The 18,242-nt window shown below is 41.1% G+C and overlaps 1 protein-coding gene across 2 annotated transcripts; it reads right to left on the bottom strand.

Moving 5' to 3' along the window:
* Positions 1–1,185: 1,185 nt before the first annotated feature.
* Positions 1,186–12,900, bottom strand: SAMD13 (sterile alpha motif domain containing 13). Of its 2 annotated transcripts, none has more exons than XM_075832921.1 (4): positions 12,736–12,900; positions 8,879–8,963; positions 7,421–7,532; positions 1,186–5,663 (listed from the first exon to the last, which is right to left on the bottom strand). In XM_075832921.1, the coding sequence occupies exons 1-4, from the start codon at positions 12,743–12,745 to the stop codon at positions 5,520–5,522; spliced, it is 351 nt and encodes a 116-aa protein (XP_075689036.1). In that variant the 5' UTR covers positions 12,746–12,900; the 3' UTR covers positions 1,186–5,519. The 2 variants fall into 2 exon arrangements, with proteins under 2 accessions (XP_075689036.1, XP_075689037.1); XM_075832922.1 differs by lacking the exon at positions 12,736–12,900 and adding an exon at positions 12,548–12,729.
* Positions 12,901–18,242: the final 5,342 nt, after the last annotated feature.

Raw genomic sequence — 18,242 nt, 5'->3', positions numbered from 1 at the left:
GGATTCGAAAAACTTGTCTTTCTTCTAAAAACAGCACCACACCTGTCCAAAGGTTATATGCGGTATTGCAGAATAGCCCCATTGGACAGGTGTGATGCTGGTTTTGGGAAGAAAGCAGCCGTGTTTCTTTAATCCTGGATCACCCCTTTAAGGTGAAAACTACATTGGCCACACTGACGCTACATTGAATCTGCAGCCGGTCTACAGTTGTGTTCTGCATGCTGGGAGTTGTAGTTTCACAAGACTGGAGAGACACAGATTGGAGTCCACATAGTGTAAGGCGAAGTTCACATCTCTTTTTGTGCACACGTTTGTGGTATACGACGACGTATACGTTTTTAAAGTTACAAGAACGTATGTTTTTGTAACATACGCTTACGTTTTTTTGTGGTATACGTCGTATATGTTTTTATACGTTTGTGTCCGTTCTTACTTCTAAAAATGTATACTTTTTTTTTGTTCTTGAGCTCAATCAAACTTTGTAAAGCCAAGATTTCCCCTATAGGGTGACAAAAACGTATACATTTTACGTATGCAAACGTAAGGTTTAAAATTGCATACGTCGCCATTGACTTCAATACAAAGAAAAACGTATACGTATGGAAAAGTACTGAAAAGCGTAGTAGACTACGCTTTTAAAGGACATGGAAAAAAAATGTGCACGCTGTGGTACACGTTTGACACTGTTTTTTCATGTAAAAACGTGCCCGTCGGACGTAGAGTAAAGACGAGATGTGAACTTAACCTAAGATATACTAGCCAATCAGGAAAAACCTTATTTACAGATGTAGTTTATGACGTGTCTATAGGTCACCATGTATTTTCAGGTGTAATGGTCTTTCAATTTCATTACTGTTTCTATATAAGTTCACGAAAGTAAAAGGCGTCATCTTTGACCCTTAGGGTATGTGCACACACACTAATTACGTCCGTAATTGACGGACGTATTTCGGCCGCAAGTACCGGACCGAACACAGTGCAGGGAGCCGGGCTTCTAGCATCATACTTATGTACGACGCTAGGAGTCCCTGCCTCTCCGATTACATGATTACAGTACGGGACAGTTGTCCTGCAGCGAGGCAGAGACTCCTAGCATCGTACATAAGTATGATGCTAGGAGCCCGGCTCCCTGCACTGTGTTCGGTCCGGGACTTGCGGCCGAAATACGTCCGTCAATTACGGACGTAATTAGTGTGTGTGCACATACCCTTAAAGAAAAACTTATAGAAAATGAATCTGGAGCGGATAAACCAGCAATGCACAGGACAAGTCACAAGGTGAATACACATGATCTACCTCGTGAATCTTAATAAACCCTCCCCAAAGCACAGTAAGGCCAGGGCTACACCTAGACTTTTTGTAGCGCTATTTATTGATTTTAACTCTTGAGTTACAGCTGCCGTCCACAAGATTGCATGTAACTCAATGTATTCATGACGACTGTAGCTCAAGAGTTAAAAATTAATCAGTAGCACTACAATAAGTCTAGGCGCAGCCCTGGCCTAAACCAGATCAAATTAAAAACCTCTGATTTTATATACATGACATAACGGAACAAAAATCATAGCAAGCAGAAGAATAGAATAAAGCGAACGTCCGAGTCCTATTCAGTAATAAAGTGCAGTTAGCTCTGACGGCGACTAGTGCGTAAATTTAAAGTAGGCGCTACCGAAAATAGATACTTTCCCTAATAATCTGTTAATCTATCCCTGGTGTACGGGCTCAGCCATTATAAATAACGATCAGACATCCATAATATCACACACTGGTTGTCATAGCCCCGCCCATGTCATTATAGCACTAAACAATAATATGTTCTCGTTTAAAGGGGACCTGCCCCCCTGTGAAATAAACATACAGCCATGTAGAGGTCCTCTACTCAATAATGGGGTCACGTTTCATTTTAGAAGTTGCTGTATAGGGGAGATCTGACTCTGGAAATATTTCTTCCAGTTAATGTCAATTCTGCTTACAGTAGTCACCTGTAGACAGGAGTTTAACTCTACTGGTCATGTGCTGTTTTACAGCCAATCATACAACAAATGATGTGATTGGCTAAAATGTAACACATGGCCAGTACAGTGGGACTCATGTCTGTCAGGAACTACAGTAAGGCCCTGTTCACATGGAGTTTTTTTGCAGGCAGAAAAATACGGCTCAAAATTCCTTCAGGAATTTTGAGGCAGATTTTGACCTGGTTGCAAATTCTCGCCGCAATGTTCACTCGCGGACATTAAGCGTTGCGGGCAAAAAAAAACGCAGCGAAAAACGCTCTTTATGCCTTCCATTGACTTCAATGGGAGGTCAGAGACAGAACCGCGGCAAGAAAGAGCATGCAAATTTTTTTACAGTGAGTGGCAAAAACCGACTTGGAAAAATAATGCCTCCGCCTCCCACTGAAATCAATAGGAGGCAGTTTCAGCTGCCTTTTGCCGCTGATTCCGACACAGTTTCCACGTCAAAAAGCTCTGTGTGAACTGGGCCTAAGAAGAATTTACATTGGCAGCAGGGAAGACTTTAGGGCTCTGATCTCCCTTAGGCCTCATACACATGGCCGTGCCCGTAATCACGATTGCAAAGTATGGGACAAGGCCCATAAAAAGCAAAAGATAGGACATGTCCTATCTTTTGCGGTACACTTCTACGGCACGGACACCTACCTGTAGCGATACGGAAAGGTGTCCGCGGCCAATAGAAGCGAATGGGTCCGTAATTGCGGACCGTATTACCTGTACACTGCCATATGTCTATTTCATAGGGGATATAGAATATAGGAAAATTACAACCAGATATTTTCTCTAGCATCTATGGATCTATGAAAATTCAAGTAGAGGAAGTAAATAATATTTTGCTAGTTTATTACGTTAAGTATGTACTCAATGGTTTTATAGTTTTGGGTGAAGATAGCAACAAAATATACTTAAAGGGGAACTCCTAGATCTATATTAAAGCCCCATCATTATGTTTTTAATGTGTCATTAGTAGGTTACAGGCCATCTGAGTTTCATCATGTGCGTCCTCATAACAACACTTCCTGTCGCTGTGCTCTGACGGCTCAGTATGATCATAGGTACACTGAACCTCATAAGAACCAATCAGAATCCTGTTTTCGTTTTCTAATACATGCTAGAAAAATTTATAGTTGTGATTGGTTGCCATAAGTCCTAGTATCCAACAGTGGGTAAAGCGCAGAAGCAGGAAGTGTTGTCATGGACACAATGGCAGAGAAACAATTTTAATAGATCACCTGTAACTTCAACTGATAACTCAGAATTTCCCAATTTCAATATGCAGTGGTTACAAATTTGTACTTTAGTCACCTCATTGTACCACATGATACGATTCATAGAATGGGGTTGTCACAGCCCCTCCCCTTAGAAACCTTTAATTTACAATAATACATTTCCACAGAGTATATAATAAAAATGATGGATACAAATATACCCAGCCCAATTATATAGTGGACCAATGTGTGAAAAGAACCCAAACCTTTGTCAATTCACTACATTTTTATTTTAGGGCATCTATAAGACATCTGAATGAAGAGAAGCTACTCTATACACAATGGGGTGTCAAAAGATTGCGAATGTTGTATGTAAATTAGTATCCCTGAGCCGACCAATCAGAAGCTCTGAAAGGACCCTTCTTTCCAACTGTGCCAATGAGGAGATAGTACTGCCATAAGTAACCAATAGTTGAGCTATCTCAGAGCTTCTGATTGGCTTAGAGGTCTTAGGGGCACTTTTTCCCATAGGGCATGTACAATCTTGCCCCATCACCCTGTTTTGGGGGCAGGTGTAAACACTAGCTTCTCTTTATTAGTGCATATCATAAATGCTCTAAAATAAAAGGGTCAGGTTGGTGACAGATGTCCTTTAATTTGGATCAGTCCACTAAATGGCACTTTCGGCTATGTGGACTTACATCTCCAGTCCAAAATAATATTCAGAGAATCTTTATAGTAATTTCAAATAAACAGAGATTGTCGTAGTCTTGGACTCTTCCAGGAAATCTTAAAAAAAATAGACCGGGCTTGCAATTTCTTAAAGTGGCACTCCACCTTGGAGATACTTTGTAGATTACATTAGAGAGCGGCATAAATATCAATTCCCCAATATTATCTGAATCCTAGTCATAGGAGAGTTTTCCTAACAACATGCAGAACATTAGGCCATTTCAGATTCCCCCACCTTTGCCCTGCAGACCGGTTTACATTGCATTAGGGAGCTGCTATTTTGTAATTTCCTAATATATTCTTCTATATAACTTTTCAGAATTACATTGTATTTAATACTCTCTCAAGAAGTAACTCTACAAATGTCTTATAGATCACACGATTGTCATAGATATAAAAAAGTTTCTATAGCTTCAAGTACAGTCTGACATCTGAAATCTGTAGGTTTCACCCACATATAGGGCTTCCCGCACGCCCGCTGTATACTGGACGCAGTCTTAAGACATTTACTGACATCTACCCAGTCTGTAGGTTGTGACTCCCATCAATATGTTGTCTACGGAGGTCACAGATGCTTTTGTTAAGATGGTAATGCTCCTTAAAGGGCAACTCCAGTCACTATTCATATGATCATCAATGATGCTGTAAATATTCACAAGCTGCGTTAAAAAAAAAACATTAAAAAAAAGAATTTTTTTTTTTTCCCAAATGTCCCTCCCATTATGTATTTCTAATTGTCGCCCCTACTGAGTGATACAATGTGTATGATTTGACGAGATCAATGGGGGAAGGGAAGTGACATTTCAGAGACCATTTCTGGATCAGAAAAGTGATTGTCATTTTTTTCAAGCCTATTGTGCCATTGTAAGCAAATCTTTAGCAGCAACATTACAATACTGCCCCCTATGGACAGGGATATGAATTCTACCAGGTAGGAGAATGACAACTGGCTCAATATTCAGTCTATACCTAGTAACTAGGGTCAATACTTAACTGAATAATTCATAAGGGACTGGTGATACCAAGAGCAATAGGCACTTGTATTAAATATGGGTCAAGCCCCAAAAATAACTGATGGTCACCTTCATTCATCTTGGCCCCTGTACATGTTAAATATTTCTATACATTCCATTTTTCACATACCTAATAATTAATTTCCATCTTGCTTAGTCTGAGCAATTTGGCCACTGTGTTGTTTTTAACATTTGCCCTTCATTTGCCCTTGAGATATATGATGGATCCAGAAGGGTCATTTTTAAAAATGTTAATCTCATAGTATATCCCAGACACATAGTATTCCCGATTCTGATGTCAGGCAGGAAGTCATGTGACCTGGCAGGGGACAGTTCTGTACAAATAATTGGATCTTTCCATGCAGGGTCACATACTAACCAAGTTTTTCTGAGAATCACAAAGCACAAAACAAATCTTCTTAAAAACTCAAGGAAAGCTGCACAGGCCCCCCCGTGTTCATCCCCCGGTCATGCATCCTCAGGCACAGTTCACATTTGGCTTCAGGTTTGCCGACAGGATGTAGGATGGTAGCCACATAACAGACCACGTGTCACGGCGAGCTGCTTTTGAGGTGTTGTGTCTGCAGCGGCTTCACGTGATATTCATAGATTTTCAGGGCAGGGCCCAGTTTTAGTGAGAGTCCAGTTAAAACGTCATTTCTGGTCATGAGAAGAAGAGATTTGCCATCGATTTCCTAAAATATGAAGGCAAAAAAAAAAGAGAGAGACGTTGATTCTGCTGGAAGAAGTAATACAAAAATAAAGGAGAAATACAATGCAACAGAAAAAGTATTGAATTAGTATTGCAGATGGATTATTTGCATTGACCTTCACTGGGGTTGTTTGCTAGAGACATCTATCTCGGTTTACTATAGTTTGACGTGGAATGAGAGCGCCATCTAGAGTTAAAATAACAGTATAGCTAAACAGAATTCAAAATAATAACGTGAATGGAAAGTAATCATTTAGTTTTTCAGTGATTTATAATTATCTATTTATATTGTGTTGTCAACTCCAGAATTTCCCTTCTGCACGTCCATTACAGGAACATAAGGAGAGCCACAGTCACGGCCCCATCACTTGTTCATTCATTATCTGCCTGGACACGGACACCATCATTCTCGAGATAGGTGTGTGGAACCCCCAACTATCGAACATTTCTGACATATCCTTATACTGTTTCAATGTTTTTATACCATACATCAATGAATTTCATTTTTGAGAAATAACCTGGGACCAGGTGTATCCCCGAAAAGTATTAAAAATATATTATGGGCGGAATTGTTGTTGGTACTTTTTAGCAGTTTTGACCCTATTATTGAGAAAGAGAGAGAGGATGGGCCTTGTAAAATGGAACTGTATTAATATCTTATTTTTTATTTCGGTTATATCCCATGATGCATCATTAGTAGAGGCCGTTATATAAATCTTTCTACCCTGGGTGGAGCTGAGCTGTTACATTACTGTGCAACACTTGACAATTGATACCTCTGTAGGGAACAGTAGTTAAAGAGGCTCTGTCACCACATTATAAGTGCCCTATCTCCTACATAATGTGATCGGCGCTGTAATGTAGATTACAGCAGTGTTTTTTATTTAGAAAAACAATCCTTTTTGACTTAGTTATGACCTATTTTAGTTTTATGCTAATGAGTTTCTTAATGGACAACTGGGCGTGTTTTACTTTTTGACCAAGTGGGCGTTGTGGAGAGAAGTGTATGACTCTGACCAATCAGTGACCAATCAGCGTCATACACTTCTCTCCATTCATTTACACAGCACATAGTAATCTTACTAGATCACTATGTGCAGCCACTTACACACACATTAACGTTACTCAAGTGTCCCGACAATGAATATACATTACCTCCAGCCAGGACGTGATGTCTATTCACAATCCTGACACTTCGGTTACGTTTGTGTGAGATTTACAGCAAGGCAAGCGTAATCTCGCGAGATTACACTGTAAACTGTCATTTAAAACGAGATTGTGAATAGACATCACGTCCTGGCTGGAGGTAATGTATATTCATTGTCAGGACACTTGAGTAACGTTAGTGTGTGTGTATGTGACTGCACACAGGGATCTAGTAAGATCATTATGTGCTGTGTAAATTAATGGGGAGAAGTGTATGACGCTGATTGGTCACTGATTGGTAAGCGTCATACACTTCTCTCCACAACGCCCACTTGGTCAAAAAGTAAAACACGCCCACTTGTCTATTAAGAAACTAATTAGCATAAAGCTAAAATAGGTCATAACTCCGTCAAAAATGATTGTTTTTCTGAGAGAGCCTTTTTAATATTTCGTTGATATTTCCTGCTGTGGGGAAAAACATGGGGAAAACAAAACAGCTACACTGTAGAAACCATACTGTAACAGGGAATACAAACTTTTTATAACATGCAGAACCCCCATTTTTGGAGTTTTCCTTTAGCGTTGCTGTTGTACCTGATCTTTAAATGCAGTTGCTTGTTCTTCAAATCCGGCAGCTTTAAAATAATTGACAACGTCATCGATGGCCCAGTGTGCAGGATCTGGGGGTCTCCCATTCTCTATGGAACTGAAACACAGCGGATGACAACATAAGGCCTCATGCCCACTTCAGTTATTGTCTTCATGGTGCTATCCGGTTTTTTAACAGATAGCACACTGACACATTCATTTCTATGTGTCATGCACACTTCCGTTTTTTTAACGGAACCGTGTGGCTGTTCCGACAAAAATAGGGACAGGTTCTACTCCTGTCCATTTTTGACGGAACAGTCTCGGCCATTTCATTCATTTGGTCAGTTGAAACAACGAACTGCACACAGAAGCCATCCGTGTGCGGTCGATGTTTCACGGATCCATCATTAGCGGCCGTACAACGGGCAACGGTAACATTAAACAGTAATATATAATTATTATGAAATGGACGCTATCACAGGAATACATAAAAAAATTCTGATAACCAAGATGCTGGTCGATCATTGGCGCACCGCGGCCCCTTCAGTCAGCAGATCGGTGGGGTCACTGGGAGTCGAACTCCCACAATCTTATATTAATGGCCTATCCTAAGGATAGACCATTAACATTAGTCCCGGAAAACCCCTTTAGGCTTCCATCACATACAATTTTTGAGTAGCATTTTTTTTGTAAAAAAAAAAAAAAAAACACATAAAAATAACCTCCAGGTTTTTAGGAATTGGGTACATCCGCATTTTATGGCGTTTCTAGTGGTGTTTTTTCTAAATAGTATGTTTTACTACCTGCAATTCTTTTTAAGGCGGTGTTTTTCACATTGCAAATATTTCTCTTTGCAACACGTGATTTTTTTCTAAAAAAAAAAAAAAAAAAAAGCCACTAAAAACACCATAAAGAACCTCAACAAAAAATGACAGAAAAATTACATTTAAAGAGGCAAAAAAAACTATTGAGGTCTATGGGACAAAAAAAACCTAAATTCTGGAAAAAAAAACACTAAAGCCAGTCTTGCTGCGATTTTCAAAAAAATTCCATTGAGCCCAAAAAAGCCACTTAAAACAAGATCATGTTTATAGTGCGTTTTATATTCCACATTGACCTCAAGCCAACATCTGGCTGCAGCGCGCCACAGAAAAACGAGTCATCTTTTACGCACCCATTGACTTCAATAGGTGATGTGGTCTGCAAAAACGGACTAAAATAGGACATGCAGTGTGTTTCATACAACGGACACATGCTGCGTGAAAAACCACGGACGTGTGAATAGCCCCATTGGATTGCATAGGTCCATGTGCTTTTTTTTTTTAACGGACAGCACACCGACAAATAATACGTTCATCTGAATAAGGCCTAAAGCGGTTTGGTTTGGGCCCCTCCACTCCTCATCCATGTGGAGGGGGAAAACAGGAATTAATACAATAACCTAAACTCGGTAGAATTCACCTCTTAGAGTCTGTGGAGCCGTTCTCTTTGCTCTCCATAGTCTCCGTGTCCTGGGAAAGGCTGGCGATCTCTTTGGTTTCTATAACTGTTGTTCAAAACAATAGATCACAAGATTACCATGATGTGTGGTCTCTAATCCCTCAGGGATCGATCACTAGGATCAGCTGCTGGTATAGGTGCCCCCACATGTACTGTGGAATTATAAGCCACATTGTGTGCATGGAAATCTTTTAAAAAGCCATTTACCACCAAATAACATCTGCCCGATACAGTATTTAAAACGTTACATGTGAACACGCCCTTATACAGAACCCATCGCTGACAAACGCTTCCTGTGCTAATAAACCATCCTTATTGCTTTTAATTAAAGGCATAGCAGCATACTTTTAAGAAGCGTTTCCAGGTAGACATGAGATGTAGCCCACTGCGTGTGCAGCGAAAAGCTTTTCTCACCCATAAATACTGGGCACACCCCAAAGGGTCAGCCAGAGTGCCCAAATTACCAGCCCCATCAGTGCCCCATTTATAGTGCCAGAACAATGACCCCAATGGTGCAAGCAGAATACTCCCATTAATAGTGCCAGCTGAGAACCCTTATAAATAATGTGGCCAGCAGAATGCCCCCATAAACAATGGTACCAGAAAGGGCACCCCCCAATAGGAGGCCATTTTTGGGCAAATTATTATTTTTTATCGCCTTGGCATTCTGGATCCTAAAACGTTTTTTATTTTTGCATCAACATAAGGGTATGTGCACACGCACTAATTACGGACGTAATTCGGGCGTTTTTCCCCCGAATTACGTGCCAAAATAGCGCCTCGATAGCGCTGACAAACATCTGCCCATTGAAAGCAATGGGCAGACGTTTGTCTGTTCACACGAGGCGTATATTTACGCGCCGCTGTCAAATTACGGCGCGTAAATAGACGCCCGCGTCAAAGAAGTGACCTGTCACTTCTTTGCCCGTAATTGGAGCCGTTATTCATTGACTCCAATGAATAGCAGCGCTAATTACGGCCGTAATGGACGCGGCGTTCAAGCGCCTGCACATGCCGTTACGGCTGAAATTACGGGGATGTTTTCAGGCGGAAACATCCCCGTAATTTCAGCCGTTACGGACGCTGCCGTGTGAACATACCCTAACTGAATGAGGCCGTGTTCTTTTGCAGGGAATGTTGTGCTTTCTATTTTTACCATTGTTGGGTATGCAAATATTAGCATTTAACTTTTAGTAATTTAATTTTGGCAGTACTAGCAAAAATAAAAATAAAAATTCTTCACGGTTTATTTTTATTTTTTATTTTACCTTGTAAATTGCTGAACTAAATGAAGAATATATTTAAAGTACCGTATATGTTGTTATGCACATGGAGATGCAAATTGGGTGGAGTTTTTTTTCATGTTATATGTATTGTATTAATTAAAATATATTTTATTTATAAAACATGTTCATTTTGTATTTATTTATACAAAACTTTATTTATATATATATTTTCAATATTTTTTTTTGTCCCACATAGGGATTTTAACTGTGTATAGAGATATGCCCAGGCACCGATAATGGCATAGTACAAGTATTGCCCTAACAGGTATACACATGAGACAGCCCTGCGGACATTCGTTAGGGCGTTAGGTCCAGGTCTCCCTGGTGATGCCACCCCTAGCCATAATACATTAGGTGGAGTTCTCGGTGGAAGTGGGGCCAACTCTCAGTTTTGCTACGGGGCTCTAGGATTTCCATGTACGACCCTGTCAGATAATAACATTATATCAGTCATTCTTTAATATCACACATAAGGTCCCTTAAAGGGGATGATTTTTTGTTTTAATAAACAGGTCAGTCAGTGTGTTTGATTTAACATTATAATTAGTTTTTTATTAAAAACTTCTTTTACTTTTTGAGATACAGCTGCTCTGTATTCTGTATATAGAGAAGCGGTTTCTTTCACGATGGCCTAAATCCATCAGTCCTGCAGACTAGATGGGTTCAGTGTCCGCGGGTCCTGCATGTCTGTAACACGCTGGATCCACCTGTAATCTATCACATCTAAGTTATGAATTTAGTTGCGATTGGTAACAGCTCGATCCTGTGTGTCAGAGACCCGCAAGACCCACGGACACTGAACCCGTCAGTGCCTCTGACCTGACGGATACAGAATTAAATGCTTAATACAGCTGCTCTGTATACAGGATACAAAGCAGCTGTATCTCAAAAAGTAAAAATAATTAAAAAATAATAATAATTTGAAAGTTGCCCCAAACACACTGATTGACCTTTTTCTTTTAAAAAAAACAAAACACTTTCCAAGGTGTACATAGCCTTTAAAAACAGAGCTTCTCCTCATTTAGGGTATGTTCACACGCAGTGATCAAAAACGTCTGAAAATACTTTTTTTTCTTTAACAACTCGTGTTTTTTTGCAGTGTATTTTTCTGTCAATGAAAAATGGCTCCAAAAATGGTGACGTGTAAAATTACACCTCGTGGGAGCAGAACATCGTAAAACCCATTGCAAGCAATGGGCAGATGTTTGTAGGCATAATGGAGCCGATTTTTCAGGCGTAATTCAAGGCGTAAACTGCGTGTGAACATACCCTTATTCTTCTCCTTCCCAAATCCTTAATTTCATTGCATATAAATGAGACACAATTATGATAACATATATATATATACACACACACACACACACACACACATACACATTATAGATATAGCATAATGATACTGATACACAGTCAATAAGTATCAGTGTTCTGATATTTTTCACCATCAGGACAGTGGTCATTAAAGGGTTTTTCCCATCTGAAGTAATGCCATATTCATAGGACCTGCCATCACTTTCTGATCGGCAGACGACCGGAACCCACGAACCTGAAAAATGAAGCAGCTGTGGCACTGGTTTTCCCTGCAGATTCGGACCCCCACTAATCATAAGGTGGTAGCATATTCTAGCAATAATGCCAATACTTTATGAGATGAGAATAACCCTTGTGGGGGAAAACACTGTAAGGAATCAGTAATGATCAGATGATTGCAAATATAATTTATGGCCACTGCCTCCCATGTACTAAAATAAGCTGAGCAGGGTTGTGCTGCCATTCTCGACACCAGTGGATCTCCAGATGTTGCATAACTACAACTCCCAGCATACCCTGGTTGGGAAAAGCATTGCGTCAGAGAACGAGGTTTCGACTCCTTCTAGGTATAAATCGGGGGGTCCCACGGGTTGGACCTCTGGCAGTGTGACATTGATAGCACGTCCTAGCGATATGTCATCAATGTCTGTGATTGAAGTCCCTTTATTGGACAGTCAATAAGAGAGTGCAACCAATGGAAGTAATCTCTATAATCCACATGATCACTGCGGGCAAGAAGGATTACATTCAGATTAGGATAGACAAATATCTATCCTAATGTATAATAAATATGAGAGAGATATAAATATTCTAAGAGAGATAGATAGATAGATAGATAGATAGATAGATAGATAGATAGATAGATAGATATGAGATAGATAGATAGATAGATAGATAGATAGATAGATAGATAGATAGATAGATAGATAGATAGATGATAGATAGATAGATAGATAGATAGATAGATAGATAGATAGATAGATAGATAGATAGATAGATAGATAGAATTTTGCATACATTGAGAGATACTTACATGCCATGAATAAGAGACTATATAATATATACAACCAGAACCCTCACACTGATGAGACGGTCCAGTATATGAGGACAGTGAGCAGAAGAGGCCACACAAGTGTCATAAAATAAAGTGCAGAGCAGCAGAGACCACAGCCCGGCAGAAGCGTCATGAGAGGGCATTGCCCCCCACTACCAGGCACTCACCCCTCTTCATAGCTGCATGTCAGCCTCGGCTTCCTCCCTCACATGCACAGTCCAAATAGAATCTGCCAACGGACCAATCAGAGGGCGCCTGCAGCCGGAGAGCATACTGGGAGCTGTAGTTTTATTTAGCTATGGAGGGGAATTGCGTTCATTCTGCAGGAATGTCTGTACTGCCAGCTCAGTGCTTCACCTGTGACACGACACAGCAGCAGCAGCAGAAGAGCACTGTGCAGTCCCATTACCACAGATAAGCCGCTGATACATTGTAGCAACATTATGGTCACATGGTTACAGTACAAATGGATACATTATATAATACAGTGTAGTGCAGTGATATGCAACCTGTGGTCCTCCAGCTGTCCTTACACTACAATGCCCACTGCCAGCAGTTGTGAAACTACCACTCCCAGCGTGCTTTGGCTGTCAGGGCATGCTGGGAGTTGCAGTTTCACAGCAGCTGTATGTAGAGCCCCCAGGTTACAGATCACTACACTGTCAGGGCATGCTGGGAGTTGTGCTTACACAACTATATGGCTGGAGTCACACACAGCGTTTAAAAAAAATAAATACATTTAGTGTGGCCAAATGTTACATTAAAGTCTATAGTGGACAATAAAATGCACTACATACAACTGCGTTTTGGTTTATTGTGGTTTTTAATTCAATTTTGTGGTAAGTGGCATATTTTTCCAAACGCAGCACGCTTGGGGTATGGCATTTTTTCTATAGGTTTCTCTATAGGACTTCAGAAACGCCATAAAAAAAAGCATCTACCAAATGACACTAAATAAAAACGCCACCAAGAACACCATAAATAACGCTGTAATATTTTTAAAAACGTTGGCGTTTTGACATGCCTTTTTTTCATGTAATTTAAAATGGCAGAAAAAAAATCTGTGTGTAACGTAGGCCTGTGTTTTGCGGGGCGAGGTTTCGTTTTTATTTATACCGGTTTGGCATACATATGACTTTTTGATCACATTTTGTTAAACTTTTTGGAGAGCTGGGAGCGAAAAAACAAGCAATTCTGAAGCTTTGCCAAAATTACGTTTTACCGAAGAAACAAACAAGCAATTCTGACGTTTTATCGAAAAAAAGTTTTTTTATTTATTTTTTATGGCGTTCACACTGCAGGTTAAATAACATTATATCAGAATAGGTTGGACTTCAACGGACTGGAGATACCTATTTTAGTTTTTTTCTTTTTTACATTACTTTAGGGGGGAAAATGGGAAAAGTTTTTTTGTATTTTAAGGCCTCATGCACACGACCGTAGCAATGTGCACGGCCGTGATTTCCGGGTCGGCCGGCAACGGAGTGTCACCCGCGAGTCGCCCGCAAATCTCGGGCCGTGCACATGGCCGCGTCCATTATTTCCTATGAGCCTGGACCACAGAACACGGCTGTAATAAGACATGTCCGTTCTTTCTGCGGTCTGGGCTCCTGGGCCATGCACGGACCGTAGAAACCACGGTCGTGTGCATGGCCCCATAGGAATGAATGGGGCCGCAATTCTCCCGTGGATTTTTGGGGGAATTGCAGCCACAAAAGCAGGTTCGTGTGCATGGGGCCGAAGATTTTTTTTGACCCAAAAACTTTACTTAACTATTTTTAATATTTATTTTATTTAAGTCCCCCCTACGGGACTTGAATAAGTGACTGATCGCTTGTACAACATACTGTAATACTTCTGTATTGTAGTATATTGTGACTTTTACAAGGTGGCTGACCTGAGGGCCTTTATTTGGCCCCCCAATCTTCCATTCAAACCAGCGGCACCATCGGTGGCCAATGGAGTCGCAGAAGTGGCCCCCTCTGTTTAATAGCTTAGATACCGTAGTCGCTATTGACTGCGCTTTTAGGCTGGGTTCCCACGTATCGTAAACGCTGCGGAATATCCGCAACGGAATTCTGTGCGGAAATTCCGCAACATTTACAGTAGCAGCAAAGTGGATGAGATTTTGAAATTCTCATGGCCACGCTGAGGAAAAAAACGCAACGAAAACGTTCATAAATTGACCTGCGGTGCAGAATTTAGATCCGCAGCATGTCAATTTATGTTTTGTGTTTTCATTGATTTTCTGTTGCGGGTTTTGCCTATTGAATTCGATGGGGATGCAAAACCCGCAACATAAAGCCAAGTGTTATGCGGTGGAATCGCAGCAAAATTCATACTTACCCAGAACTCCCTGCTTCCTTCTCCAGTCCCGCCTCCTGGGATGACATTTCATCCGATGTGCCTGCTTACAGCCAATCACATGGGCTGTAGCATCATCCAGGGAGGCCGGATTGGACGGCAAAAGAGGGACGCGTCACCATGACAACATCCTAGGTAAGTATGGGCGTTTTTTTTAAAATTATTTCTACGCTGCTTACAGCGGAAATTCTGGCCAAAAAAACGCACCACAATGGTTTTTCGGACGGAATGTGCTGCGGGTTCCAGGTCGGATATGCTGCATAGTTTTTACGCAGCGTATCCGACCTGTTGGAACCTAACCTTCAAGGCGGTTAAACAGCCCGTTAGAGATGGGTGTTAGCTGTGGTACTCAACTGACACCAGCGGTGTATGGAGCGCTCTCAGCCCATGAGAACACTCCTTTCTCCCCCCCTACCGACTATGACGTACAGTTATGTCAAATGTCTGTAAGGGGTTAATGGTTTGGTCTTTTTTCTGTTACCACATTTGTTAATATAGGTTTTTCCCTGGCTTGCTGTGAATAAGGCTGCTTTCACACTGGTGTATTTTGGTCAGTACTTTATATCAGTATTTGGAAGCCAAAACCAGGAGTGGAAACTTCAGAAAGGAAAAGTCTAATTGGACCCACTCCTGGTTTTGGCTAACAAATACGGAAGCAAAATACTGATTAAAACAAACACGTGGCCTACAACTTGTCCTACGCCTTCTTCTCACTATGCCGGCGGGACATCTTGAATTGACAGCCTTATTAGATTTGTATTTGTTTGTAAAATCGTACATTTTTTTACTAAACCCCCCCCCCCCCCCCCGACACGTTGTTTTTTTTATACTGGTATTAATGAACACCCCCACATTAGCCTTAAAATGAAATGGTCTGCGGTTGACGGATAACCGTATCCGTCCATATACCTCATCAGAACGTTATAGATACGGAGAAAGTAAATGACAAATAAGCTGACATTTAATATCTCGTCCTCTTATCAATGATCGGATCGGGATCTCTGCCTTTTTATCTGATCTTCCCTAAAATCTATCTATTTGATCAATCTTACACTGAATACAGAGAACATGGCGATTATACATGAAGTCTTGTTGCCTAGATACCAGCAGGGATGTTATAACACACAGAACAGACCATATTAAACGATCACAGAGGTGAATTAATGGAAATCATCTGTCAAGCCCACGCACGGACAAGCTCCTGAACCTCCCAAGCGCGCCGTCATGTCTGGAATTTTTTATTTTATTTAGTGAATTTTCCAAATGATATATAAAGATAAGTGCAATTTCTGTCTCTAGCTTTTTTTAATGAAATAATTATTTTACCCTTATATTAGGTTCATAGCTGAAATTCCACAACAAATATGCAATGTGTGAATCCAGCCTTGGGTTCTGTTCACACTGGCTGCATGGCTTCCGATTTTACAGGATGCATGAAAGATATGATCCATTTTATTCCCCCTCATTTAGGGGCTGTTCACGTATTTTAGTTTAATGTGTATGTTGGGGAAACTCTGAATGTGCATGCTTAGTGTGTCCATAGGGCTTCATTGTCAGGGTGTGTGCGTGCGTGCGTGCGTGTGTGCGTGTGTGTGTGTGGTAGGTTCCCACCTATGTAGGTCGCCTTGTCGTGGCAGGTGGGCTCACACAATTTGACCAAAATGTGCGCTAAGAACCTCCCTATTGTAAGTAGATTTAGCAGTAACGCATATTTATTTATATTTAGCGGCTTAGGTGACATTAGTGTTCGCAGTGCGCTGTCGCCATTTTCTTGTGTGCTACATTAAACATATATGTGTTGTTTTTTTTAACAAGGTAGCCTATAAGTGACGGAAGCTACTGTATGGCCTCTGTCACAAGCATCCAATAAACGTATACGTCATGAGTTTTTCCTGACGTATCCGTTATAGGGATGCCATTATAGCCTATGGATGCGTCATGAAAGGGGTCATAAGACATAATTATAGTCTATGGGTATAAGATGCCACAGTTGGGCATTTGTCACATACTATGTCAGAATCTTTTCCCAGCGTATCCGTCAAACGTTGGCCAAAACACGTGATGGGTCCGCCAAACTTTCATCCAGTATCCGTGTTTTTTTTTTTACTGGATATAATACCGCAGCTTGCTACGATATTCTGACACTACTTATTGTATCATAACCTCCAAGATTCTGAAATCTAAAATGGTGGTACATACTGCGGCATTGCCCACAAGGGACAAACACTGCCCATACATTTCAGCAGTATGTATGTCAGTGACTCCCACCGGGCTACCGTGCGATGTCTGAAGCTCCGAGATGATTGGCTGAATTGAAGAAAGTGATTAAAACCGTACCCCTTGATTTGAAAGGGTGCAGACCAGTCATAATTGATACGGCCCCTCCCAAATACATATCACCAGTGGGACTATTATATTTTATAGGCACTAGGGCTTATTCGGACGAACGTAGAGTATGTCCGTGTGACGGCCGTTAAAACAACGGCCGTCACACGGACGCATGTATTTCAGTGGAGCCGTTCACATGGCCGTTGTTTCAACGGAGCGTGTGAAGGGTCGGTTGAAAAATAGAACATCTCCTGTTTTCTTTCGTTTTCACGGATCCCTAGAAAGACTCAAGTCTATGGGGATCCGTGAAGACGGAACCCGCCCGGTGGCACCTCGGACGTGAAAAACGTCACGTTTTTCACGTCCGAGTTTCCCCACGTTCGTGTGAATCTGGCCTAATATGGATATCATATGTGTGTACTGAATGTCAACACTCTGACTGCTCTTCTGTTTGTCTTTCTCCACCCTCGTCACATTGTAGCACTATGCTGCTGGCATCTGACCAAACCTTCACCACCCGTTATAGAACATCACTCCTACTCTCCATGCCAAACAGATGGTGACAAGACAGAACGCTGCTGTCTAGTAATTCTAAGATCTGCTAATATGTGTAATAACCTGTGCTGTGTTAGTACCATGTGAGTCTAATCCAATCAAACTATGACCCTGAGGGTATGTTCACACGGCTTATTTACGGCAGTTTTTGGGGCCGAAAAACCGCTGAAAAATCAGAAGCAGAACGCCTCCAAACATCTGCCCATTGTTTTCAATGGGAACAACGGCGTTTTGTTCCTACGGGCTGTTTTTTTATGCGGCCATTTTAAAAAACGCCCATGAAAAAGAAGTGCATGTCACTTCTTGAGCAGTTTTTGGAGCCGTTTTTCATTGAATCTATAGAAAAACAGCTCCAAAAATGGCAGGGAAAAACGCTAGTTTGTTTAAAAACAGCTGAAAATCAGGAGCCGTTTTACCTTGAAAACAT

This window comes from Rhinoderma darwinii, chromosome 7, assembly GCF_050947455.1.
Source record: "Rhinoderma darwinii isolate aRhiDar2 chromosome 7, aRhiDar2.hap1, whole genome shotgun sequence".
Taxonomy (NCBI): domain Eukaryota; kingdom Metazoa; phylum Chordata; class Amphibia; order Anura; family Rhinodermatidae; genus Rhinoderma; species Rhinoderma darwinii.
The sequence above is the reverse complement of the archived record's forward strand: the minus strand, read 5'-3'. Positions and strand labels throughout refer to the sequence as shown.

Coding starts and splice junctions, on each gene's coding strand:
- SAMD13 (XM_075832921.1), bottom strand. Junction 7,533..8,878: donor GGCTCCACAGACTCTAAGAG/GTGAATTCTACC, acceptor GCTGTGTTTCAG/TTCCATAGAGAATGGGAGAC. Junction 5,664..7,420: donor CAACTGCATTTAAAGATCAG/GTACAACAGCAA, acceptor TTCATATTTTAG/GAAATCGATGGCAAATCTCT.